Source organism: Esox lucius, chromosome 3, assembly GCF_011004845.1.
Source record: "Esox lucius isolate fEsoLuc1 chromosome 3, fEsoLuc1.pri, whole genome shotgun sequence".
Lineage (NCBI taxonomy): Eukaryota > Metazoa > Chordata > Actinopteri > Esociformes > Esocidae > Esox > Esox lucius.
In genome coordinates, this window is record NC_047571.1 from 28,606,979 (window position 1) to 28,633,179 (window position 26,201).

Genomic DNA, 26,201 nt, shown 5'->3' on the forward strand with positions numbered 1-26,201 from the left:
GCTGTGGAGGTTAGAATGGACACGGCAGGATAGTGTGAATCAGGCTGTGGAGGTTAGAATGGACACGGCAGGATAGTGTGAATCAGGCTGTGGAGGTTAGAATGGACACGGCAGGATAGTGTGGCCCGTGGAGAGGCAGTCTTTACCTTTTCATGCGTCATTAGGAGTTAGGCTCCAGGGCCTATTCCATTTCAAACACCCTTTGGGGGGGGAGCTTCAGAAATCATTTCTATGTTGTAAACATTCACCAGGACAAATAGCAGTAAAAGGGCTCCGGACTGGCTGTTAGAAGTCTCTTCCAGTCATCTGTAGCTGATGCCCAAACCCGTTGGAATGTGTGATATTGTGATGGTCCAAACTCGGGGCCGTGTCCAATGACATCCACACGGAGTGCTCCACTGTGACCGAGTTTAGACTGATGCTGCTTTCAGTAATGACACTAATTCTCTCTGTTCCAAAGGGCAAACCTTTCCACTATTGATTAATGGACACGTGGTACAGCGTTCAGGGTCCCACTCCAGCTAATGGTAATACCTACCACGGGTAAATGAACTGACAGCGCTCCTGCGCCCCATTTTGTTTTTCTTGTCTTCATACCATTCAAATATTTGTAACCTTAGATAACGTATGTTGCAGTATGTCACGGTGGCTTCAGACCCAAGAAGCCACCCATTGCCCTACTAAAGCCAAAAGCTGTTACTGGCAACCCTCTGATTCTCACTGTCAATACAAGCATTGGGAGGGGGTGGGGGTGGGTGGGGTGACAGAAATGAGTTTGTGTGTCTGCTCTCCTTGAGAATAAGCCGATGTGTTTCTCCCTGGATTTTTCCACTATACACCCAGAATGTGAACACAAGCAAAGTGTTGTTTTACTCCTGGCCCGGTTCCTGATGTTTACGCCTGTCCGTCACACTCTCCTCCGGGCCACGCCTGACATCATTTCCTCTCTCCACACAGCGAGACATTGTCAAAAACCCTACAGTCCAGAGCAAGTGAAAGCTTGACATTTTGGGGCTGTTACGAGTTAAGTGGGCAATAGTGACCGTAATCCTCTACAATCATAGAAGGGCAGAACTGAGCCTCTTAGGTGGGAATGCTCTCTCTTCACTTCTACTGAAGCTAAATACTGACGCCTAGTGGCTATAACCGGCTTCCACCGATCTTTCCCACCTACCTATAGGGTTATTTTATATAGTTCTATTTAAAGCAGCTGTCACAAATTTGTATTAGTGACATCCATAGTTCGTTCAAAGTGGAACATAAAACTAGCTAAATCAGGGTTAGGTCATCTGGATTATCAAAAAATAAAATCTAGTGAAAGTGGGTCATTTCCTGTTTTACGGGGGGGGGGGGGGGCAATTAACAATTGTATCACTGTTGTATACAGGAAGGACGTGAAGCCACCTCCCTCGCAAAAAGGAAACACTCAGGCAAAGCCTCTCCTGTTGATCTTACCTGTTGGTCAACGACAAAAAAACAAATGCATTTTTATGGCTGTAGTGTAATCAGGTTTAAAATGATCATCCCAGTTTCAGCCTCAGCTTTTTGACCAATCCTGATTCCTCCTAACAATAACCGATGAAACTCAAAACCAAGAGATACTGCGGTTTGTAAACAGCTAGTTCTCCGTCGGCTTGACACATGTTGCTTCTGTTCGTGTTAACTCGTCCAGGAAAGATGAACAAAACATGGGATGCCAGCCACACCGTATTTCAAAAATGCTTTTTTATTTTAAATGGAAGTTAAGTTTGATGCATTCTGATTCACTCATTCTTTGTTGATTGCATATACACAAATGATCGAGTTATTTTTGTTCCACACTGTGGATACCGATATTCTAAATTGTTGTTTGAAAAATCTTTTGCACACAACACAAACCAAGGCATGTTGCCAATTCAGCCGTACAGTACAGTCAACACAAGGCTACACTGAGGGATTTCAGACCGACTAACAACCACTTAGCCCACAAAGACCTTCCACCTCCTTCACACGATCCACTGGTTTCTCTTCTCTCCGTCCGTCCGGTCAAGATGTACTCCTTTATAAATGAGTCTACCTGTCCTCTATGCTTCCGGGCAAGCATCAAGTGGGGAACATTGAGTTATTCCTGGGTCGCACAGCCTGCCTCTGCATCTCATACATGCTCACATAAGACGACAGGAGGTCGTCCATTTTGTGGCCCTGCGGAAGAGAGACAAACACGTTTTTTTTGCGAAGCTCATTTAGACACACCAATTTCCATTCGCCTGACTTGTTTCAGTACTGCTTCCTCCAAAAAGGAGTCCGCGGTGTGTTTCCGCTCACCGCTGACGTCTCGCAGAGGAAGGTGTTTCCTTTGACCAGGTTGCCGATGGTCATGTGGAAGTATGTGGTGCCACTGGACCAGTTGGTGATACGGCTAAACGGGTGCATGACCAGCAGCTCCTGGAAATGTAAAGTGACGGTGAAACGGTCGCATTTGGTCACAGTGTTTGACCCGGGGGGAGGGGGGGGGGGGTCAAAGTGGGATCGTGAATTCACAGACGAGGTACATTTCATGTTTCAACATCCCGGATAGTCATTTGACATCCGGGCAGGAAACTCCCCTTCAGACAGTGGTGATAAAAGGAGACGGCAGGTTGGGGGGTGGGTGGGTGGGTGGGGGGGGGGGTGCGTCTACCTTCGTTTTGGGGTCGATGAAGTGGACTCCTTGCTTGCTGACTGCGATCCGGATGACACCCGGGTAACTGGGTTCAGATGTTTGCTGTGAATCGAGAGCAGACAGAGAATCGATGTTGGGACTCATTGCGTGGGGACAGCGTGCGGTTCCGTGGACGTGAACGGTCCCCTAAACGGCATACCTTCACTTCAAAGAAAGCACAGCCAAATGTTGGCCACTGGCAGATGGCTTTGAGGAAGGCCACCTTGGCCTCGTCCAGGGTGATCCCAGCCTGCTTGTTGTAGGAGGCGATGATGTGCTTTGAGGAAAGAAGAAAACCACAGAGAGATTCAGTAATACCGTCATTGACATATTTACCTGTTCACAATATTTCCCTACCTATACCAATGTTTCACTACCTATATACTAAAAAATACTGTTTGAGGCTGAAGGACCTTTTAGTTCCAAATAGGATGACATTTCTGGAGCCATCAGCAAGGTAACATAAAAAGTAAGAAATGTAAGCTAATTTTGATATCAAGCTAAATAAAATGGAAATATAAACAGCATAGAAATATATGTACCTAGATATATTTTTAAAGAGAAATCTTCCTCTCCTCCACTTCCTCCACCTTTTTCTATGTTTTTCCCCTTACCTTCTTCCAGTCCTCTGGTGACATGGTTTTTAACCCGTCAACAGGAACCAGCTCCTTCAGCATCCTGGGAATCATGACAAACTGTGACCTGTCTGTGTCCACCTTGACCCGGAACAGCAGGCCTGCCAAGCTGATCATCTCCTCCTTGGTACAGGTGTGGAAACCACGCAGGTACTTAGGCAGCTCCTGAGAGGAGAGAGGGTTCAGTGTGAGTTGCGGTGATGAAGCGTGTGCGCGTGCGTCGGTTTTTATGAATGATCCTTATCTAGGTTTACTAGTGTCGACCCACAAAGACGGTAAAACCTGACTGCTCTAGCTAGCGGTCCCTGGCTAGAGAATAAGGAGCATGGATTTCTGGGTTAGGGCTGGGTCTCAGGTCGCCAGAAGTATGTCGAAAAATTTAAACGTGTGTGTGTGTGCGTGCATGCGTGTGTCTGTCTTAATATGCATGTGTCACGCGTGCACGTTCCTGACCTGAGGAAAGTGGAAAGTGAGGTCAGCGGTCAGGTCTCTTCCTGGAGTCACGTTGAACCACAGCTTCCTCATGAAGATGACCAAATATGGCATGGTGACTGGAGTTCCTGTTACACAGAGACCCTCAGTCACTCTAGCACAGTACACCACAGCACTAACAATGATGACCAGATATGGACCAGTAACCAGAGGTCCTAAAATATAGAAACCCTCAGTGCCTCTAGCACAACACAACAAAAACAGGTTGAGTTGTGCAGATTGACATTTTATATTTTGCGGACATTGAGATTATTTGTATGTATTTCAACGTGAGTGTAAGAGTGAAGTGTTTATGCTTTTATTAACAGGGACCTACCATCTGTTTTGTTGGATTTCTTTGCCTCTCTGACTCTTTTTGCTTTCTTAGGTTGGTTGGTGGTCTGCCTCAGACTATCAAAGAAGTAGTCTTGATCATTCAAGCTGACCACCTGAAAGAAAAAGATAAAGAAAAAAAACAAACAAACCTTCAATTTAACTACCCAAACAAACCAAACCAGCAGTTTGACATTTTCACGAGTGTTACGATAACGCAACCCAAACCTTGTCCGGCGTTTTCATGGAGAGGCCATAGCCGTCGGCCGAGTTCAGTATGAGCTTGTAGGCGATATTGCGAACAAGGTCACGGATCCTAGTAGTGGAAGACACCTCAAAGATCTAAATAAAGCAGACGAGTCAGAGTCAAGCGTCAGATTCAAGAGTCAGAGTCAAGCATCAGAGACACAGCTCGCTGTGACGGACGAGGTGACGAGAGCGGGCGACCCACCTCAGTGACGTCGTTGGGGAAGTGTATTTTATGGAAGATCTGGCTGCTGTTTTGTTGAATGGCGTCCACTTCGACCTGGTGGGGTGGCAGTTTCCTGGGCTCCATACTGCGGCAGAGGGACGGCAAAGTTAACTCTTGGGTACTACAGATGTACTACAGATTGTTCAGGGGGTCTTACAGCACCTGAGCAGCATTTGTATCCGCTGCAGGCAGTCCGTGGCGAGGGGCTCCCGGGGCCTCGACTCCAGGAAGCGCTGGGTGTACTTCAGCAGACTATGACTGGGGGGGAAAAGGCCAGTGCACAACCACAGAAGCTGCCATCCGTAATCCACACTTATCCTGAGGGCGAGCCGAGGCGCCGCGGAGAGACGGAGAAGGAGGTAGTGAGGGGGACGGGAAGAGGGACGGGGAGCGGCAATAAAGGGCAGTGTCATTATCGTCATTTCACGTAGAATACAACACGCATCGTGTGCCCATGTAGGCAGGCCCACTGACACCGGCTGCGACACGCACCTGCTGTTGTTACTGGTCATCTGTCGCATGATCTGACAGTAGACCTCGTCCTGCAACGTAACGTGCTGCATGGCCGCGCCGAAGATCTGGTCCGTCAGCTCGATGGGCTGGCGCACGTGTTTGATAGGGTAATCGCCCATGTACTTCATGATCGGTGAGGGAAGGGTTAAGGACAACGGGACCCTTTTTTGTAGAGCGCTTCGACGAGAAAAGACATTTGTTTCATACTGGGTCGCCTCTGGGGGGCACGAATAAGCACAATTGCCTAGTGTCTTCTCCGACAGTTGCCTACTATAGAACAATGGCCGTGTGTTAAAGTGATTCAGGTTTTTACAACTTGTTTTTAGGAGGGTTACACACCCTGAAGGTCGTCGACTTCTCCGTGGTTCAGAGCTCTTCAAAGAGCCACCGCATGTGGCACACAAACAACTGACATAGCCCTCAGCTAGCAGCAAATCATTCGGAGAGAGAAACCGAAACGTGCATTTGTAAAAAAAAAAAAAAAACTAAAAACTAAAATAAAAATATGTTATTTAAATGTAAGTAAGACCGTAAAATAAGTACCACACTATCATTTCAATTGTTTGTTAATTAGCTGTAGCTAAAATTAACTTAAGTGTGTAGGGTTCAAAGAAAAACGTAACCATGAATTACAGCCTCAGTTTGCAGTGGCTGTGTAAAGACAATGTGAGCCATGAATAACAGTTTCTCACTGACTATTTTCAGGGTGAGAAAAACGTCTCACTTCAAATCGTAAAATCCTGAACAATCATTTCACCCAAACATAGTAACCGAGTGAAGGATATCAGTGAAGGAGATGCAGGCAAGGTTGCCAAGGTCACTGTTGCCCTCCAGACACCTCAACAAGGGCTGTTTGATGGGTTCTTTGGTGGCGGCCCATAGCTTCTCCTTGCTAGCCCCTCTGTCCTGTCTCCCGCGCCCCCCCTCTTTACCTGGCTGCCTGCAGGTAACAACGAAAAACAGTTGGGGACTTGAGAACGAAGTGTAATGTGAAATGTCCTGGTAAGATAATTGGTCAGACAACTGTAACAATGGAACGGTCATTTAAACATTTTCACTGTATTTCCTGAAGTAGATATTATTGATATTTGCATTGTTTGCATCTGTAATGAAAAAAACTGTAGTAGAATTTGAGTATTTATTGGTAGGGTTTTCTCCACCTAAAGTGCTCAGTGGCAAACTCTTTCAGTGAGACAGGGGACACGGCATCTTCCCTCTGAGGAACGTTCTGGGCCACTGACACCCTTTTCTGCTCTGGGCTTAGGTTCCAAAGACTCTGGAGGTTCAAGCAAGAAAACATTAATACCCAGGTTACCACCCCCATTAAAACCACCAGAAGATGGCAGTCTAACACCCCCATTAAAACCACTAGAAGAGGGCAGTCTACCACCCCCATTAATACCACCAGAAGAGGGCAGTCTACCACCCCCATTAATACCACCAGAAGAGGGCAGTCTACCAACCCCCATTAATATCACCACAAGAGGGCAGTCTACCCCCGCATTAATACCAGAATGTTAGAATGATGACGTTACACTAAAGCTATTGGACAAAAACTAAAGATTCCATTGCTCTGTCTCTAGCGTATCTGCTTTGGTACTTGTTTAGTCAGATATAATTATAATTATAATAGTCATACATGGACACATATATATGCATACTATGTATAGTACACCTAAATAAAATATTATTTAACTACATGGGGGCATTTTTTTAATTATCCTAGTCCCAGATCAGTTTGTGCTTTCTGTCCAACTACTATGGTGTGAGTGAGACTGCACTGACAGATCTAAGGTCAGGCTAAACTTCTGGGATCTATTCTACTAAGTCCACTTGAAAAAAGGCTATTTCTTAGGGGGGGGGGGTTCGAACCCATGTTGCCGCTGTACAGATGCACGCAAGGCTGTGGCGTAAGACTGCTAGACTACTCCTGACCACTCGTGTGTTTGGGCATAGAACCTTCCTACCAGGATGGCATCGCTGGGCTTGTCAAGAGTTGGCAGAACCAGGACAGTATCCATGGAGACAGCGCCAGTTGCTCCGGTGCGTTCGCTGGTGCCTTCGATCCAGCCCCGGTCGGTGGAGTACTCCCCGTTCTTCGCCATGACCAACACGTCACCCCTCTTGTAGCTCAGGAATGTGGGGTCGTCTGCGGATGAAACGACACACACACACACACACAGAGACGCAAATGTTCAGTCTCGTCAGTCCCCTCTAGAAACAAAAGAAACTCTGCTGCGAGCGGGGTCGCACCCTGTTTGCTGACGTCCTGCAGGGCCACCGCGTAGACAGAACGTTCCCTCAGGCCCTCCAGATAACCCTGGATCAGGTCTGCCATCTCCGCCGCGTCCTCACACTGCAGTAGGAACTGCCCTCTGACAGTGGCCAGGCTCACCGAGCGTCCGCTGTCCACCTTGCCGTCGTCACTGAGGACCACATGAACCCGGGCGTGATTGGAACCGTACATGCATGTGGAATACCGTCACGCGCAACAAGCCACGTGAGCCTTAATGCGACGTGACTTTATCAGCGGGCCTGGGCATCGGTACGTGGGAGTGTGTAAACGGTGACCTTTCACCTCTGTTTGACAAACCAATTAATAAGCTCATCGCATAAGCGATCGTTAAACATAAGGGAAATCCCTCTCTTGCTTATATCCAAGGGATTGGTGGGATAGGAAGATGTGAATATGGCCTTGGGTGGGCAGTGATGTTCGTACCTGGACTTGTGGACCCCTGTCACCTCAGGATAGGACAGCTCAAGGAGCTTCTTTTCTTTCTCATCCTGGAAGGAGATCCCGTTCCAATTGATTGCTACGATAAAACTGCTTTTCTGCAGAGGAGGCCCTGCGGGTGTGATACAGACCCTCAGCGATGAAATCACAGTTAACAAATGCAATAATTATTCTGCCCAGCGTCAACGAACTGAAGCGTTCGTAATTGAAACTGAACCAAGTCCACGCTTCGTTCCACCAACGTACTCCTGTTAGACGTACCTGACATTTGTGTAACCTCGTAGAACTTGGAAAAGAAGATGGGCCACTTCTGACGAGCGTAGTCAACCGCATTTCCCATCACGCTGTCCTTACTCTGTCGGCTGTTTATGTAAGGACCCTGACAGAATGAAAGGGGTGCCAATTTGTCTAATCATTTGTTTTGGCACTCATGTTACTCAACAGTAAGGTATCTTCTTAATTTCCATGAACTTACTATAATTAAATATAAAAAAAGATAACTAATTCTAGTTGTCTTAGTTCTTCATTGAGTTGCGTTTCTGTTGAGTGAGTAGCCAGCTACCTGTGTGTGTGCAGTGGTGACCATCTCAATCCATTTGCCAAGTGACTTGGTCTCGATGAGTTCAGTCGTGATGCATTCCTCCACCACTTTCTTGGCGTTCTCCACACTGTTGGTGGAGCCGAACGTCACAAAGTAGTGCATTGCAGCCAGCTGGACAAAGTCATCCTCCTGGATTACAAAAAAAGGCGGTTTAGGTCAAGATATTAAGACAGACTTGTTAAGGAAATATGATTTCCCATTGAAACGTGTGCAGTATTTATAGCATCTGTTTGCATCAGTCATGTGTAATTTCTCACACAGACAATCTGTGACTCCTACGACTCATTAGAACACTGTCAATCTAGCTGGAAGGACGCGGAGGCCACTTTCAAAGTGACAACGTTGCTTTATCAGTTACATGATATATACATTTTATCCGGGCTGGCGGAGTCGTAGGTGGTGTACTGTTGAAAAGTACGTCTCACCTTCTCTGAGTAGTATTCCTTAGACTTGAGACCTCTGATGATCTGCCTGTAGATGAGATCCGTGCTGACTGCATCAATCGATGAGTCGTGCCAGGGCGAGAAAAGCTCCTTACGGAAGTAAAGCCTCCATGGGGCATGCTGCTCCTCCTCTCCCTTCCGCCTCATCTCCTGCTCACACTGCGAGATGGCGTCCATCACGTGCTTCCTGCCGCTGCCCAGGGACCACACCTGGAAATGGCCCAGTAAAAAGAAACATCACCAGGCTAGTCCAAACACGTCACTGGGCTAGTCAAAACACATCACTGGGCTAGTCTAAACACATCACACAGCTAGTCAAAACACTTCACTGGGCTAGTCTAAACACATCACACAGCTAGTCAAAACACATCACTGGGCTAGTCTAAACACATCACACAGCTAGTCAAAACACTTCACTGGGCTAGTCTAAACACATCACACAGCTAGTCAAAACACATCACTGGGTTAGTCTAAACACATCACACAGCTGGTCAAAAGACTTCACGGGGTTAGTCCAAACACGTCACTGGGCTAGTCAAAACATGCCAAAGCGTTAGTCATAACATGTCACTGGGCTAGTCAAAACATGCCACAGCGTTAGTCATAACATGTCACTGGGCTAGTCAAAACGTGCCACAGCGTTAGTCATAACATGTCACTGGGCTAGTCAAAACATGCCACAGCGTTAGTCATAACATGTCACTGGGCTAGTCAAAACGTGCCACAGCGTTAGTCATAACATGTCACTGGGCTAGTCAAAACATGCCACAGCGTTAGTCATAACATGTCACTGGGCTAGTCAAAACATGCCACAGCGTTAGTCATAACATGTCACTGGGCTAGTCAAAACGTGCCACAGCGTTAGTCAAAACATGTCACACTGTCATGGTGCGGTGAGCAGCAGCGCCACCGTGCCATCATTTCTCAAGTTCCCATATCTCACGAACACATCCCGGACTGTCACATGTTTCCCATCTTCCACACCAGGTCCCAATTGTCATAATTTGTATGTGTATATATGTTTCCCCTCTGCTCCCCACATTGTGGATCATTGTTGCTGTCTGGTTGTTAATCGGTGAGTGTTGTTTAATGTACTGTTGAATGTTGATTATTAAGACGCATGTTGCGCACTTTTATTTCATTCAGTCAGTAGTTAGTTTCGTTTTCCGTTCGTGTTTGGTTTGTTTGTTGTTTTAATAAAACCCACGAACGCGAAATATATGCCTGCGCCTGGTTCCTCCAACACTACACCACGACGAGTTGTTACACACACAGCTATTCAAAACACGCCACAGGGTTAGCCATAACATGTCACTGGGCTAGTCAGTCAAAACATGCCAGGGTGAGATTAAAAAACTTCAAGGTGGTAGACAAAAAATGGCAAGTCTAAACATGCCATTAGTTAAATCAGAACATCCCAGGGTTGAACTATTCAGACCTCTTTACAGGGTTAGTAAATGCAAATTGAAATTCAAGTTTGGTAAAAATTTGCGACCTGGACTAGGTTTAAATAGACTCTGGACTCATGCATTTATTAATTATTACAATTTGTACTCTTTATGTGCATCCAGCACAGCCAGAAGAGGACTGGTCACCCCTCTGAGCCTGGTTCCTCTTTAGGTTTCTTCCTAAATTTCGGCCTTCTTAGGGAGTTTTTCCTAGCCACTGAAATTCAACCCTATTGTTGCTTGCTCCTTGGGGTTTAAAGCTGGGTGTTTTGTAAAAGCGCTGTGACATCTGCTTTTGTAAAAAGGGCTTTATAAATACATTTGATTGATTGAAAATGGTGGTCGAATGAAGACAGATATCAGAATGTTCCATAAACATACTCTTAATTGGCATTATAATGATGAAATAGTGACCCCCCCCCCTCCCAGGACAGCCCTTGCTATATAATGCGTTTGTTTTTGGGGAACTTCCCCTTGGCTCTTCTTTGTCAAAACGTGCTATTCACAGTAGTAACTAGGCATCCCCAAAACCTCGAGGTCTCCCCTCACCTTCTCGTAGAACCCGATGTACAGGGAAAATCCATAGGTGTCTTTGATGTGGACTTTCTCGGCCAGAGCCTGGCAGAGCTCAGCCGAGGTACCGGCAGAGTCTAGAGGCAGACTGATGCTGCTGCCGTTCATCAGGGCCACTGACACCACTGTGGTCTTCTTGGTCTTGACGGCCTGCAAACGGCAGACACAGACACACCGGTGTGATGAGTCCCTGTGTACAGGATGACTATAACAAACCGTACGTTGGACCCCGGGTGGATTGCCTGACGTTATGGCATCAGCCAACTAGGGTCACAACGAAACCCAGATGCTCGGTACACCATCATCTCGACGTCCAGTTACCTTTATAATAAGGTTATGGCCGTGAAAGGTTTGTGGGTTGAATCCATGTACGTTACCTGGAGCTCTATCCAACAGGGCGGTTCCCCGCGCTCCCCATTGGCCACAGTGCGACGCAGCCGCTCAGCACAGTACGGACCATAGCTACTTGGCCCTGCTCTCAGAAAGCTCTCCAGGTACTGTGGAACAGAATACATCAGAATTAAAGCACATGCGTTGGACTGAAGGGCTCTTCCTTAATGAATGCAACACGGCTACACGTTAAAAACATCAAGCACCTGAAGACACAGCAGATTGCCACACTATACAGACATACAGTTAGGTCCGTAAAATAATTGGACACTGACAAGTTCTGTAATTTTGTCTGTTTACTAAAATATATTCAAGTTACAGTTAAATAATGAATACGGGCTTAAAGTGCTGTCTCTCAGCTTTAATTTGAGGGTATTCACATCCAAATTGGAGGAAGGGTTTAAGAATTACAGCTCTTTAATATGTAGCCTCCTCTTTTTTAAGGGACAAAAAGTAATGATACAATTGATTCAAAAGCTGTTTCATGGGCAGTTGTGGGCTATTCCTTCGTTATTTCTTTAAGCAGGTAGGTTTGATTTGGAGTTGATTCCAGGTGTGGCACTCACATTTGGAAGCTGTTGCTGTGAATCTACAACATGTGGTCAAAGGAGCTCTCAATGGAAGTGAAACAGGCCATCCTTAGGCTTAAAAAATATCCATCAGAGAGATAGCAGTACCATTAGGAGAGGCCAAATCAACAATTTAGTACATTATGAGAAAAAAGAACGCACAAGTGAGCTCTGCTACACAAAGGCCTGGAAGTCCAGGGAAGACAACAGTGGTGGATGATCGTAGGATCCTTTCCACAACCTCCAGCCAAGTGAAGAACACTCTCCAGGATGTAGGCATATCATTATCCAAGTCTACCATAAAGAGAAGATTCACAAGAGCAAATACCCTAGAGGGTTCACCATAAAGTGCAAATCATTCATAAGCCTCAAGAAGTAAAAAGGCCAGATTAGACTTAGCAAAAAAACATAATAAAAAAAATGCCAGCCCAGTTCTGGAACAGCATTCTTTGGAGAAATGAAACTAAGATCAACATGTACCAGAATGATGGGAAGAAACAAGTATGGAGAAGTCTTGGAATAGCTCATGATCCGAAGCATATCGCATCATCTGTAAAACACAGTGGAGGCAGTGTGATGGCATGGGCATGCATGGCTTCCAATGTTACTGGGTCACTAGTGTTTATTGATGATGTGACAAAAGACAGAAGCAGCCGGATGAATAGTGTATAGGGATATATTGTCAATGCAGATTCAGCCAAATTCAGCCAAGTTTACTGGACGGCGCTTCACTTTACAGACGGACAGTGACCCAAAACATACTGCGAAAGCAACCCAGGAGTTTTTTAAGGGAAAGAAGTGGAATATTCTGCAATGGCTGAGTCAATCACCTGATCTCAACCCAATCGAGCAGGCATTTCACTTGCTGAAGACAAAAGGCAGAAAGACCCACCAACAAACAGCAACTGAAGACAGCTGCAGTAAAAGCCTGGCAAAGCATCACAAAGGAGGAAACCCAATGTCTGGTGATGTCCATGTGTTCCAGACTTTAAGCAGAAATTGCCTGCAAAGGATTCTTGAAAGTATTAAAAATTAACATTTCATTTATGATTGTGTTAATTTGTCCAATCACATTTGAGCCCCTGAAATAAGGGGACCGTGTATGAAAATGGTTGCAATTCCTAAACGTTTCATACAAACTTTTGGTTCAACCACTTGAATTTGAGCTGAATGTCTGCACTTCTAGGTTGTTTCATTTCAAATCCATTGTGGTGACATACAGAGCCAGAAATATGAACATTGTGTCAGTGTCCAAATAACTGTAGGAATAAAATGCACCCCGGACCTGCATAAGAAGTTCCGTTGGAGGAAAGATACCAAGACAGACGGACAGAAGCACCCAGCCTCTGAGGGAACTCTTCTGGTTTTTATTGTTCACCAGCTGTTTAATGATCTGACAGTAGATTTCATCCCTAGGCAGAGAGAACCAAAATTTAGCATCATAACTGTAATCAGTCAGTTTTTATTGGGACAGATTGAAGACTGAAAACAGTAAAATAACTGGGTCATGTGGTTCACATTGTTACACTGCACTTCAGTTTAGTTACCTTATATCTCGTCTAGAAAGGGCGTATCCAACAATAGTATGCAGTTTTTCTAGGTCGGACATTGGACGATCCAAAGTGCGACCCTCTCCAATCAGAATGTTTGACTCTTCCTCCGTTTCGTTTTCTGACTGGAGGAGGTGAGGAGCACAAATGAACAGTTAGCGGGTGTTGCTGCATCCTGGGATTTAACCCTTACTGCAGACAACGTCACATACCTCCTCTACAACGGCGGAAGCCTTCCTGTTGCCTATTCCTCGTTTCTTTCGGTTTTTCCGTAGTATTTTCTGACCAAAAAGTGGATAAGATAAATTAGACTGAGAAACTGTAAGTGGGGTTCATTCAGTAAGCAAAAACAAACAGGAACCTACAGGAAGAAATGTAACTTATTTCCTAGCAAGACCTTATGACCTGTACCTGATCCAGGCCTACTATGTTGCTTAGCCTCCTGTTCTGCCTGTTCCCCAGGTTCTTCTGGATCTGAGTTGAGGGTTCCTGGTTGATGTGTTTCGGCTCAGCAATGTCCCCCATGAACCGCAGAATAATCCACCACACCGTCAGACAGGCCTGGAGAGGAGCGGTGAGACCAGGAAAGGGGAGAAGGAGGCGGTAGAGAATGGAAAAGTAATGGAATGCGATGAAAGAAAGACAGAAAAAAGGAAACAGTGATGAAAAGCAGAGGAAGGCAGATTAACCAGTGTTAAGGAAGAACAAATCAGAAGAAAAAAAGGAGAGATGTTCCCAAGAAAGTATACTTGGTTTGAGCCCATCTGTGAGACGACCTAATCATCTCACAGAAAAACCCCTCACCAGTGAGTCTCCCTCGTCCTCATGGTGGAGCAGGGGTTGCCGCAGCCTCTGGTCGATGTGACTGTGGGTGGCCGTGCCCTGGAAGTGCAGAGCACTGAACGTCACGAAGGAGAATTCCTTGTCCTCGTCATTGTATTCTGCCTCTGGTAGCTCCACTAGTTCTGGAGCTGGTTTGGGAGCTGGTTTGGGATCTGGTTCTGGAGCTGGCACGGGCCGAGCCAGTTCCGGTATCAGGATTGGTACTTCACTCTCCTTGTCGCTCTCCTCAATCACCTCTGGGATGCTACGCGTTCTCTCCAGGTCCTGAGGACAGACAGGGGGAGTGCAGTTGGATGAGGAGAATTTGTGAGATTAATTGAGGAGGTGAAGGACGATGAATTGGGAGGAATGATTTGTAAACAGTTAATTAGAATGAGAGAGAGGAGACGCAAAAGGAGGTGGTCAACGATTTCCTGGATTTGAGGCATGCCTGCATTTTGCCTCTTCTTTGTTGATACATGAGGTCAAATTTTGACGGAACTCCCAACTCTAACTAAACCCCTCCCTCCACCATCCAACCAATCATTGTTTGTGTGGCTCTGAGGCTGACATATGCATAGCTACACGCTTTTAGATTTTGGAGCTGGTACGCGTAGCCTATGCTGCCTCGCCGTGTTGTAGACACGGTTGACATTCAAATAGAAATAAGGCGTAACGCTTCGTCAGTGACAAGAAACAACGAGGTGGACCGGGTCATTATGTGTTCCTTAAGGCATTAGAACATGCATAAGACAATGGCCAGAAGCCTGTATGGCTTTTGGAGGTCCAGCATTGGTCACGAGTCTCACCTCAAAACCCTCTGGCGCCGGGCCCTCCTGTCCGCCAACAGCCACTCTGTCAGGCAGGAAGTCAAACATGGTCTCCACCATTTCCTGCTCATCGACAGGCTCTGGCCTAGCAGCGGCCTGTGGCGAAGAACGACTGAGGACCTCGTCCAGCCTCTGCTGAAGCTCTTTGGTTGTCCACTCCCTCTCCTCCCGCTCCTTGGCTGCTAAGAAGGCCTAACATACACAGATAGACAGACACACACACACACACACACACACACACACACAATGGTCACGTCAGAGCTTACACCTGTCCTTATCTTGTTGGTGACCTTCCTAGCCTGCATGGCTCCGGTGTGGGCCTGGAGAACAGTCACAGTTACCTTCTTCCTGCTGTAGCTCTTCCTGGCCAGGTACCCACGCACATGGGACTGCACAGTAACGACCGCCGCCTGCTCCTTCAGGTAGCGCTGTCGGGTCAGACGGCCACGGATTTTAGACTGCAGACGCTCCAGGCCGTGCAGAAGCTGTTCGAACGAGATGGAGAAAGGGGGAAAACCGGATGATGTGGAACAATACCATGCAGCATTTCTGAGACCGATACGTGGCTGTCACATTGTCAAGTTATCATGTGCTATTGATTACAACGCGATAGGGAAATTAGTCCAAGGGACTAAACACGGTAAAGCAGTTCATGCCTAGTCTCATGGATGAACACTCCCTTCATGTGGATGTTACACACTGACTCCCTGTGACTGTACCTTTCTGTATAGTTTCAGCTCACAGTAACCTCTCCATCTCTTCTGTATCATCACGACAGCTCTCCTTTTCTTCACAAAGTTTTTCCTACAAAGTCGGAATACACGTTAAGGAAACTCAAAGAACACCGACTATAATAACAACTGTATTACAGCAACAGTAACAACAGCCCTTGATTAGGTTTTGGGGAAGAATAACATCAACTCAAGTCATCTGAATCTGAGCATTAACAATTACATATGTATGTACGTTTCATTGGAAGTGAATGTGCCTAGATAATGAGAATAACAGAAATATCTCTGTTTAGATTATCTCTGTAGGTTGCGCTCTAATGACCACAGGGATGTTCACATTGACCATTTGGCATGGGGGTTACTGTCTTGGAAACCTGATCTTTGCTAGGTAGTCACACCCTTCAATGTATATATCAGCTTGTAACCAACATTACAGTGAGAAGATAATGGAACGTTCACCGAATGACATCTGTGCTGCAATTTTCCAATAAACTTGAGCAAACTTCTCCCTCGATTTAATACAGGTTTTACATTATTTGACCACTATACGAAACCGCCGATTTCAACATCAGCGACCACCACCAGTGTGACAGTTAACGTCCCATAACATCCCAAAACTGAACCATCACATCTCATTGTCTATCCTGTGTAGATAGCTATGGTCAAGACGGAAGGATTCTTATATACGATTTTGCATGAATCTGGATTAATTGTTAACTAAGGGACCTGCGATGGTAGTAAGCTTGAGCACGACTCTGCATATACAAAAGGCCCTGCATGGATATGCATCTTTGTCCTGGTCAGGATATCTCCGACCCCACCTGGCCCTGCTACTCCCTTACCTGTCTCTCCGGCCAAGCATGACCCTCTGGATAATGACAGCTTTCCTGTTGAGCTCCAGCTCTCTCTCCCACTCCAGGAGTGAGTCATGGGCATCCTGAATGAGAAGACAGACACAAGTAGGACCTGTTCAGTAAGGGCCGACATCGCTCATGACGTGTGAACACTGCAAGTCTTCACGTGACAGGCTTTGGGGATGTCATTACTTTTCCAGCATGCAAGCATCTGTAGTTGTTTCCACACAGTAGTGACCAGTGTTGCCAGATGGGGGGTTTCCCTGCAAAAATTGTGCTATTTCTTTTGGGCATATAGTAAAAAGAAAATGTGGGTCGAGTTTTTGTGGAGTTTTTATTTTACAGTATACTATCAGTCAAATCTGGCAACCCCGGCAGTGACAACTGTACCTTCAGGAAGATCTTGGTGGTGCCGATCCTCCAGCCGTCCTGTCTGACAATCACAGCCTTGCAGATGGCGTCACAGCAGGCTGACGCAGACTCCTAGTTTGGGAGAAGGATATTGGGAGCCAGGACAGCAGAACTAAATGCCAAAGGCCACTGTGGAACATTTTGTGCTCCACTACTACATCCACTACCCTCATCATCACCGTCCAACTGTCAAAGTCCACATAAATATCTCACCGTTTGGGGGTCACACACTGTGGTCTTCAGGAGCACCCGGTAGCGCTGCAGAAACTGCTGGAATGTGTGACGGATTGGATATCCAAGTTTACGGATCCTGATGGTATCCATCATTCCAGAATAGTGCAGCTGACGCATGCATAGGTCCCTGTCAAAAACCTGAGGAAGGGAGAGAACGCTTGGCAAGAAGTAGAATATATGCAATGTAAAGCGGGAGACTTACAGGAGGACTCAGGGTGAAGTAACATCCTCAAAGACCCCAACAACAGATTGATATGAAATGCAATACGATAGTTGCCATTTCGACCTAATCAAATTATTTATGTGAGTTTTACTTGCACTGATTACAAACAAAAAACAATGCCTGTTTCTGGCCATAGATTTTCTTGTGCATATTCACCATGGACTGCTTGTCATCATTTGGTTTAAAGCAGCGGATGAAGAAGGGCTGGCAAATGTACAGGGCCTTCATGAGGGAGTCCAGGGACTGCCGGAACTGACCGCTCAGTGTGGAAATCTGCTTTCTGCCGTCCAAGTGTGTGGCCTGTGGGTAGAAAGATCACAATGTCCACACAGAATTTTGGACCATTGACATATCTGCGGGGAGCCCACGAGGACAAAAGGAGAGCACAGGAATTCCCCACAGTCCAATGCCTTTCAGATTTCATGACGATTAATGAACAGTGCTTCAAACATGCATGAAGAATTCAGGAAATCCACATGAGAATAGGAGTGAAGTTCAGGATCTGTGTAATAAGAGCATCCACAAACCCGCAGGGAGCTGACAGGTGTCATGACGATCCTGCCGTTGCTGGCAGGGTTCTTCGCCACGTTATTGGTGAGTTCCTTCTCAAAGATCTGTTGGAGCAGTTTGTTGGTGGACGTGTTAATCAACTTGATGATGTCAGAGCTGAGAGCATCTCTGTTCTTCTCCAGGAATCCTAAACGAATAACGAACATGATTAAATGGTAGCATCATTGGGGAACAGTGTCTGATTGCACATTTTTCTGTATTTGGGCATTCATATTGGTAAATTGTCTGCCATCTGTGTTGCGCAACAGAGAGTAAAAATTTTTAACATAATATCAGACTAAAATATCGGCCACAACCAGAGCCTACTGATTCTTCTATGAAGGAAGTTCATCCTTTCCTTTTTCAGTATTTACCTCTCGAGTCATAGTACACCTCCCCGGCAAAATGGCGAATCCCAAACTCCATGTCGTGGGTGTTTTTAGATGGAATGTAGATGTTACCCTTCCTGGGAACCTGATTCATCTTGTTCAACATGGTGACATCTGTGCCCTGGAGGAAACAATCGAGGCTGTCACAGATCGCACCAATGCAGACACCCGCCAAAGCATCGTTTGAGGTCGAAGCAGCGTTGAGGTCGTTTACCTTGGGAAAGTGGCTTTCCTCGTCAATCAGGGCCAGCACATTGAGGGGCTTCACGGCCAGGAGATCAAGGGTTTGCGTGTTGTCTTCGAAGCTGATGTTCTTCCAGGCAATGTTCTCCTTGTTGTACTCCTCCTGCTCCAGCTTGAACACGTGACTCACAAAGAACTGCTGCAGCTGTTCATTTGCAAAGTTGATGCACAACTGTTCAAAGCTGTCCGAAGCATGGGGAAAACAGTTAGTCATTCCCCGTTTGGCTACATGCCTTAAAAGAGAGAAAATTAAGGATATTTTCATCCAAACGACAATGATTTGTTAATGGTTGATTGGACTGGCCTACCTGTTCGAGGCAAAATTCTCAAACCCAAAGATGTCCAGCAAGCCGATGGAGTTACGGACGTATTTGGGATCGCTGGTTGACATCTTATATATGGCACTGTTGATTTTCCCAACAATCCAGATAAAGAGTTTACCATATATCGCCTGAAAAGATCATGACAAAAACAACTCACAGGAAATACAGTTGAATATAATATGGAAAAAACCTTAACTTGAATTCTGGACAATTATTGAGTTACACCAATTCCCGTCTCGTCCAAGATGGAAGTCGGGCCTGTATGCTTTTGTGAATATGTGTCAACTCCTCCCTCCTGCCTCAACCTTATTGCTTTGGCAAATCAAGACAGGAGTGACTTCATTACCTTGACAAAGGCGTCTCTAGAGTTGATGGCCTGTTCAGAGCTGAGGGGTTTGGACACCAGCTCTCTGTTGGTCATGAAGGAACGGTAGGTCAGGCTCACCGCCAGAGCTGTAGGCTGCACCTGTAGGGAACAAGCACAGAGTACATGTGACTTATAAATTCTCTATGTACACACAAAGATATGCTGTGTATGGGATGTTATTATACATCAGCAGAAATGTAATGCAGTGCCAACAAACATGTCTACCTCTAGCAGCTTGGCTGCCGTGGTGAAGTGAGCCGATAAACTGACATCAGAGCTATCCATGTTGTTCAACATGGAGGCTGAAAAGTAACATTAAATAAAAATAGAGGTGAACAATCTCCAAGAACTCTAGGTCATTGATTTGACATTTCAAATTCCCTAAACAAGTTCTTCTAACTCACCAAATTAAGGAAGTGATCATTTATTGACATGTGGAATAAGTCGAGCCAGTGCTGGGACAGTCAAAATGCACAGGTGCGGCTGGCAGCCACAAGGAGAGGTTTTGGGATGCTTTCCATGAGCCACACACCAAAACAAAAGCCGGACCGAACACTCAGAAAAGGACCTACCTTCGAAGCAGACGTTGCCCAGGTGGAGGAGTGCGGCCAGCAGCTTGAGAATCTCCCAGCAGTGGATCTCGGTGAAGGTGAGGATCTTCAGGGCCTGGCGGATCCGGGTGTAGTCCTTAGCATCGTCGCGTCCATCACAGACAATACAGTGCCCCTTAAGACACAGTGGAATGGGTTACGGATGTAATCTGACTGCTGCCGCCATCATTTGGTTGCGGATACTTTTTGTTATGAAGCACGAAGATTAAAACAAATTGCAAAAGGTCAAGGCTGTGTTTCTTAAAAAACCAGGGACGAAAAAACAAAACCATTTCGAACGAATGGCCAAAGCCCTGTTAATAGAACGTAAACACTTAGAAGCTTTAAGCGGATAAGGACCCACTTGGTTGCCCGTGGACACAGAGAACTCATCCCTAAACCCTTTTTTCTCGGTCACAGCCCCCATCGTCCCACCTCTCCAAGAGACCCCTGACACTCATTTGTTCTCAGCAGACATTATCTTGTTAAGGCAGATGTACCGTGTTACAGAGTGGGGAAAACGTGGTGGTGCTTCAGCAGTGCAAGTGCAATTACCCCCTTGAGGTAGCTGAACTCAGAGGCGTCTCCCAAACACAGAGTTTTCTTCTGGTCTGTGGTTATCCCTGCCAGCATGCAGTAGAATATGTGGTAGTTCCGCTCCTCCTTGGCCTAGAGTTAATTAGTTCAAATTAACAATGGTGCAATTTATGAACATGTCCACATCTCATGACATTACGTCCGGACACTGGACGATGCAACCAAAAAGGACTATTCCTAACACAAAATGTAAGATTTAAATTATATACACTTTTTTACTGAACTGTTTTTTAAATGAAAGCACATCATGGGGCTTTTGACTGTGAGTTAGATTTTGCAGGCTCTGCTGCCCCACCTGGTGGCAGACCCGAGACTTCTCCAGTAAGTACTGTTCCAAGCGAGCCCCTTCAATGACGCCGTCTTTGTTGAAGAAGATCTCCACGTACTTTCCAAAGCGGCTGGAGTTGTCGTTGCGAATCGTTTTGGCATTCCCAAACGCTGCAGGGGTGCAGATATAAGGACAACAATTTGATCAGTCTGTGTGTGTGTGTGTGTGTGTGTGTGTGTGTGTGTGTGCGGTCAGCCAGATGGACAAAATAATCAACAGTTTAATCAGTGGAGAGCCTACCCTCTAGAATCGGGTTGGCCTCCAGTATCTGCTGCTCTATCCAGGAGTGCTGTCCGCTCACTGCCGCGAGGAACTGAAGCACCAGCTTTGTGCTTTCTGTCTTTCCTGCGCCAGACTCCCCACTGCCAGACAGAAAGAGACACTTCAATGTGCAATGACTTTGGAAGCTATCCCGCGAATAAAAATAAAAAAGTCAAGTGATGCTCCGGAAGTTTCCCTTCTGCTCAACCGCATCGAACGTGAAAGACCGACGGCCTTTTGGCCTCACCTGATGATGCAGCACTGGTCTTTTCTGTGGCGGCGCATGTTGAAGTAGCAGGCGTCCGCGATGGCGAAGACGTGCGGGGGCAGCTCGCCCAGCCTGCGGTCGTGGTACAGCCTCACCTGTTCGGATGTGTAGATGGGTAGCTCCTTGTAAGGGTTGACCGCCACCAGCACAGAGCCTGTGTAGGTCTGGGTAACAGAGAGTAGCGCAGACCATTTCAAAATGCTTGATGGGCATTAATGGTGTAATCACTTCTCATTACATTTCATTACATCAAACACTGAACAAGTATCCAATTGCAACACATAAAGGGTAGCTGGCATTTTTCATTACGGAATTAAAGACACAAGGTTTCAGGTCATATAAGGAGGTACAGGATCTTTGTTCACAGGCGGACCAAATCCAAAGGTCACAGCCTAATTCATTATTTTCACTTGACTGTTTTCCTTAGATAAACTGTAACTCAATAAAATACATATTGAAATTATGTCAATATTCACGCACGGGTCAGAGGTGACTGGTGCACAAGGAGACAGGTTTTGCCGACATGTTAGCTTTAAGTAAACTATATTTAGACCATGCCATGGCAGGCATTGTGGGTACTGCAGTATCTTACTCCAGTAGGGGACTCACATAGATGTTGCCCTGCCTGTGTCTTACAAGCAGGTTTCTCAGAAGTCCGGCCTCGTTGAGGTCCCCCAGGCGGATCATGTCCTCCACCCCCTCTACTGAGGTTGGGTGCATCACCCTGATGGAGCCCTCCTCCACCTGGGAGAGCTTGTGTTCCTGGAACAGCATGGGGGGCATTCGTTAAGACACGGCGTGAACTCCTACCTCAAGGAGTCGCTAGACCAAGACAAGGCAAGGCAGCCCAGGCCAACATCCACCCCGTCAACCCCTGGGCTGTGCTGAGCCAATTTTTAACGCCATCCGGCAGGCCCCAATGGCGCTGTCCGAAATGCCGCCACCCGGGCCGGAAACTTTTCAGCCCAATCTCCAGAACGTAGGAATTGAGAGAAATCATAAATCCAATTGATAAAATTAAATGAAACAGCATACAAGTAATAAGAAATCACCAGATTCACCTTTCCTTCATCGTCCACCAGCAGGTATTGCCCACCCTCGGTCACTTTGACCCGGGCCCCAATGGGCACCCCGGCGCCCGAGTCAAGCCACACCCAATCGCCCTGAACGCAAAGAGTAGAGTGGATTAGGGTCAGGCTGGTGAAAGTATGCAGTTTTATGTCTATGTATTTAAAAGCTCATAAATCAATTGAAAAAAAGTATGCACACAGTAAGAAACTTCTTTAACTGGGCACTTGTCTTATTATCTTGAGTGAGATCTAATCAGGATATAAGAGGGCTAGTTTGCTAACTTTGTCAAGGTAACACTAAAGAATATGCCTTTGATATGAGTTGTTTTTACAAGGTAACAGATCTGGGACCAGACTAAGAAAAGTCACATTAATTTATTTAAACTTTGGCCCAGTTATTGTCCACAATGTTTTTTTGACTATTTTCGAATAATGATTTACTAATCAAGGGATAGAGAATGAGCTGGAAAGTCTAATCAAGTGTATTAGTACTGAAATAGAGCAAACACATGGAATGGTTGGGGGTCCCAAATCACAAGGGAATGGTCTCAAACAGGTTTACTTTTCCCAAAACTTTATAATCAAAGCATTTTCAGTTTCTATTGATATAATAGTCATATTAAGGATCTTACCTTTTTCAACATCACCATGATACCACCCTCCTATTCCCTAAATTCAGGAAAGAAAAGTCAGGCCTTCATTTTCTAAAATATATATCTGTGGATTAAACATCTGGGCATTTAGGAATTTCAGTGCATTTCATTTTAATGTTGTAAGATTACTGCCAAATACTTAATGAAAAGGAGAACTGTTGTGACAGTCAGATTAGTGTCCAATAATGTGTTTTTGGTATTTAAAGGGTTTCTGGGTTATTTAAAAATGTTGAATTACACAACCCTTTTCTTTTTTGTAATTTGAAAACAAAGTGTATTATTGTATTTTAAATTATTTTTTTAATACCTGGCTTAAATGCATGGGACTGTGTTTGAGTATTTTCACACCACTATATACCAATGCTATATCTGGCCAACAAAGGAGCTTAATAAATTATATTTTTTCGAAATAACTAAGCTATCCTTGTCGACAAGGAGCTAGAATATTATTATGCAATAATGTATCTGTTATAAGAAACAAAACTATCTTAACTTACATATTATTCTATAAGGAAATAGACTAAAGTATCTTCTTTTACAAGGAAGACTAAAATGATACCATCATCTACTATATTCATCTGTTCTACACAAAACTACCTTTTAGTACACCAACACCATACATAACTATCTTTTAGTACACCAACACCATACATAACTATCTTTTAGTACACCAACACCATACATAACTACTTTTTAGTACACCAACACCATACATAACTACTTTTTAGTACACCAACACCATACATAACTACCTTTTAGTACACCAAACTATACATAACTACCTTTTAGTACACCAACACCATACATAACTACTTTTAGTACACCAACACCATACAAAACTACCATTTAGTACACCAATACCATACAAAACTATGTTTTTGTACACCAAATTATACATAACTATTCTTCAGTACACCGTAATATACATACCACTGATGGGTCACTGCACAATTCACCCCAAAGACCACTGGCATATTTGTTTGGTACTGGAATACCATATATACCAAAAAAATAAAACCATCAGCAGATTTACCTCTTAGCAAGCCGGCAGATGGTCCTCATTTAAAACCCAGTCCTTTACTTAGTCCTGTAGGCAAGTTGTGGGGCTCATATGTGTGTTGGCTGATATTCACACAAACCCACCAGGACTCCAGAGGGAACAAGGAAATGGGTTACTCCCCTGGACAAGTGTATTTTATAGCACTTCGACTTTGATCATGACACACACAGCTTAAGAACACACACGCGTTCTCTTGGTGCCTTCTGACTCCGTTCACCTTCTGTTGGTGGACAGCACTAATTTTAAGTGAACAATTAATGTTGTAAAACGACAGAATAAACCATGTCAAACCATGTCAGGAACGCTGAATTCCTGAATATTCTCTCGAGACTTTGCAAGCTACGGGCTGTTATCAAACTTTGGGAGTGTCCTTTGTACCTGTGGAGGGTTAAAGTCAGAAGACACTGGTCTCTGTTTATCCTGTAGTGATAAAGTGTTGAATCATTCAGATTGTAAGACTACCTGTCTCCTCTGGTTAATTATGGTTGAGGAATTCCTTATGGTTACAGTAACAAGATTCGAGCATCACCCAACACAGACCGTCCGTGGCTGTAGAATAACAAAACCTGTTTCCTACACGACGAGTGCTGTGCTCTCACCAAGAGGCACGTTGATTCTGACAGCGAGCAAACTGCAACCCACCCGTCAACTGAGCACTTCAGTTCCCGCCACTTCAAGCCCTGTACGTCCATCAGTTTAAAACAGTACTTGTTTGTTCTGTGGACACTTTAAATAAAACAACTGGGGTCGACACTAAGGCCACCTTTCCCTGTGTAATTACAAAACCAATTACAGGTGACATAAAACGAATATGGAACCAGGTTCATACGCAGGATGGAAGTTTATGTAAGTAACTCAGATAAGGGAATCAATAAAGGCGTATTAATTTCTTGCACTTATTGGAAGCAGTGCCCATCCAAACAGGAAATTACATAAAACCATTCCATGGCATTGTTTTCAGTAAGAGGTCATAAGTTGAAAACATGACACTTGTTTTCCACGGTAATTTACTATCAGCTGTTTCACTGAAATCCTGAGACGGACGTCATTGGATTGTCGCCACTTGATTTCGCCTTCGTCAGCGCACTGTTAGCATTGACCTCTGTTAGCATTGACCTCTGTTAGCATTGACCTTAGCGTACAGAGTCGACCAGTCACCACTGTCACTTGAACGCTCATCTCCCGGAAGGTTTCTCCAGTGTGTAGTATATGGACATCGTTGTCCAAAACGATATGGTGGATAAATGTGTGCGTGAGAGCAGTAAGGGCATGGTACAGATAAAGATTGGCCTCGGTTGAGGAGTGCCAACATTTACAATCTCATAATTCAAAGGCTCCTAACTGATGTCAGGCAAACCAATGGTTGGTGCTTCCTCTGGGTGGGGTGGCGAAGCAGTGACAATTCTCAGTCAAATACATTGCTCTCTACGGCATGCCTGAGTTGTGTCTTTTATAAAAACATTCTGTTAAACATTGTCTTTACATCGGGAATCTCGCTAAGATTACACAGCTTAGTTTTGTTTCCTGATAAGTGTCAATCCATAGACTATTAAATCTGATTCTACAGATAACAATTAAGAAAACGTATGGATATATCTACAGCGCACCTGCATACAGAAATTATATTCAAGGAAAATATCTAACTTTATTAACCTTGCGGTACATTCCTTGGTGGCCAAACTATCCATGAGATGAATTGGGTGTGGGTTGTAAAGTCAAGTGAAAAACACAACTCCCTCACCATTTCAACTTTGACCTACTCATAGTTTTCTCCATCCGAATTGCACAAGAACCCAGGAGTTTCCCCCATTCCACCATCTGACCCCAAGGTCATGTTCAGAAAGGCACAATGTAGCAAAAAGGACCCCCCCCCCCCCCCCCCCCAAAAAATTTTTTTTAATTCATTGAGATTGTACAGGTTCTCTTCATACAGCAATTTTTCTCCTTTGGTACCAATCGTTTCTGTACATTTTGTCATTCAGAAGA

At 45.3% G+C, this 26,201-nt stretch overlaps 1 protein-coding gene across 1 annotated transcript; it reads right to left on the bottom strand.

Annotated features, from left to right (window-relative positions):
• Window positions 1–1,710: 1,710 nt before the first annotated feature.
• myo7bb (myosin VIIBb) lies at window positions 1,711–24,481 on the bottom strand. Its single transcript, XM_010901816.5, has 48 exons — window positions 24,189–24,481; window positions 23,135–23,171; window positions 22,494–22,595; window positions 22,042–22,194; window positions 21,412–21,596; window positions 21,144–21,265; window positions 20,871–21,013; window positions 20,534–20,647; window positions 19,961–20,114; window positions 19,614–19,690; window positions 19,368–19,487; window positions 19,007–19,149; window positions 18,670–18,880; window positions 18,441–18,576; window positions 18,045–18,214; window positions 17,674–17,817; window positions 17,274–17,432; window positions 17,040–17,132; window positions 16,638–16,732; window positions 15,784–15,868; window positions 15,406–15,549; window positions 15,044–15,256; window positions 14,217–14,519; window positions 13,824–13,973; window positions 13,625–13,693; window positions 13,410–13,537; window positions 13,148–13,274; window positions 11,281–11,400; window positions 10,880–11,053; window positions 8,865–9,092; window positions 8,401–8,568; window positions 8,100–8,217; window positions 7,824–7,950; window positions 7,358–7,530; window positions 7,072–7,253; window positions 6,265–6,380; window positions 5,890–6,044; window positions 5,084–5,237; window positions 4,754–4,909; window positions 4,571–4,676; window positions 4,348–4,461; window positions 4,124–4,235; window positions 3,769–3,875; window positions 3,295–3,480; window positions 2,841–2,957; window positions 2,660–2,743; window positions 2,305–2,424; window positions 1,711–2,181 (listed from the first exon to the last, which is right to left on the bottom strand). The coding sequence occupies exons 2-48, from the start codon at window positions 23,150–23,152 to the stop codon at window positions 2,083–2,085; spliced, it is 6,474 nt and encodes a 2,157-aa protein (XP_010900118.4). The 5' UTR covers window positions 23,153–23,171; window positions 24,189–24,481; the 3' UTR covers window positions 1,711–2,082.
• Window positions 24,482–26,201: the final 1,720 nt, after the last annotated feature.

Coding starts and splice junctions, on each gene's coding strand:
- myo7bb (XM_010901816.5), bottom strand. Junction 19,691..19,960: donor GGGCAACGTCTGCTTCGAAG/GTAGGTCCTTTT, acceptor GTTACTTTTCAG/CCTCCATGTTGAACAACATG. Junction 13,974..14,216: donor AGGACGAGGGAGACTCACTG/GTGAGGGGTTTT, acceptor GCTCCTCTCCAG/GCCTGTCTGACGGTGTGGTG.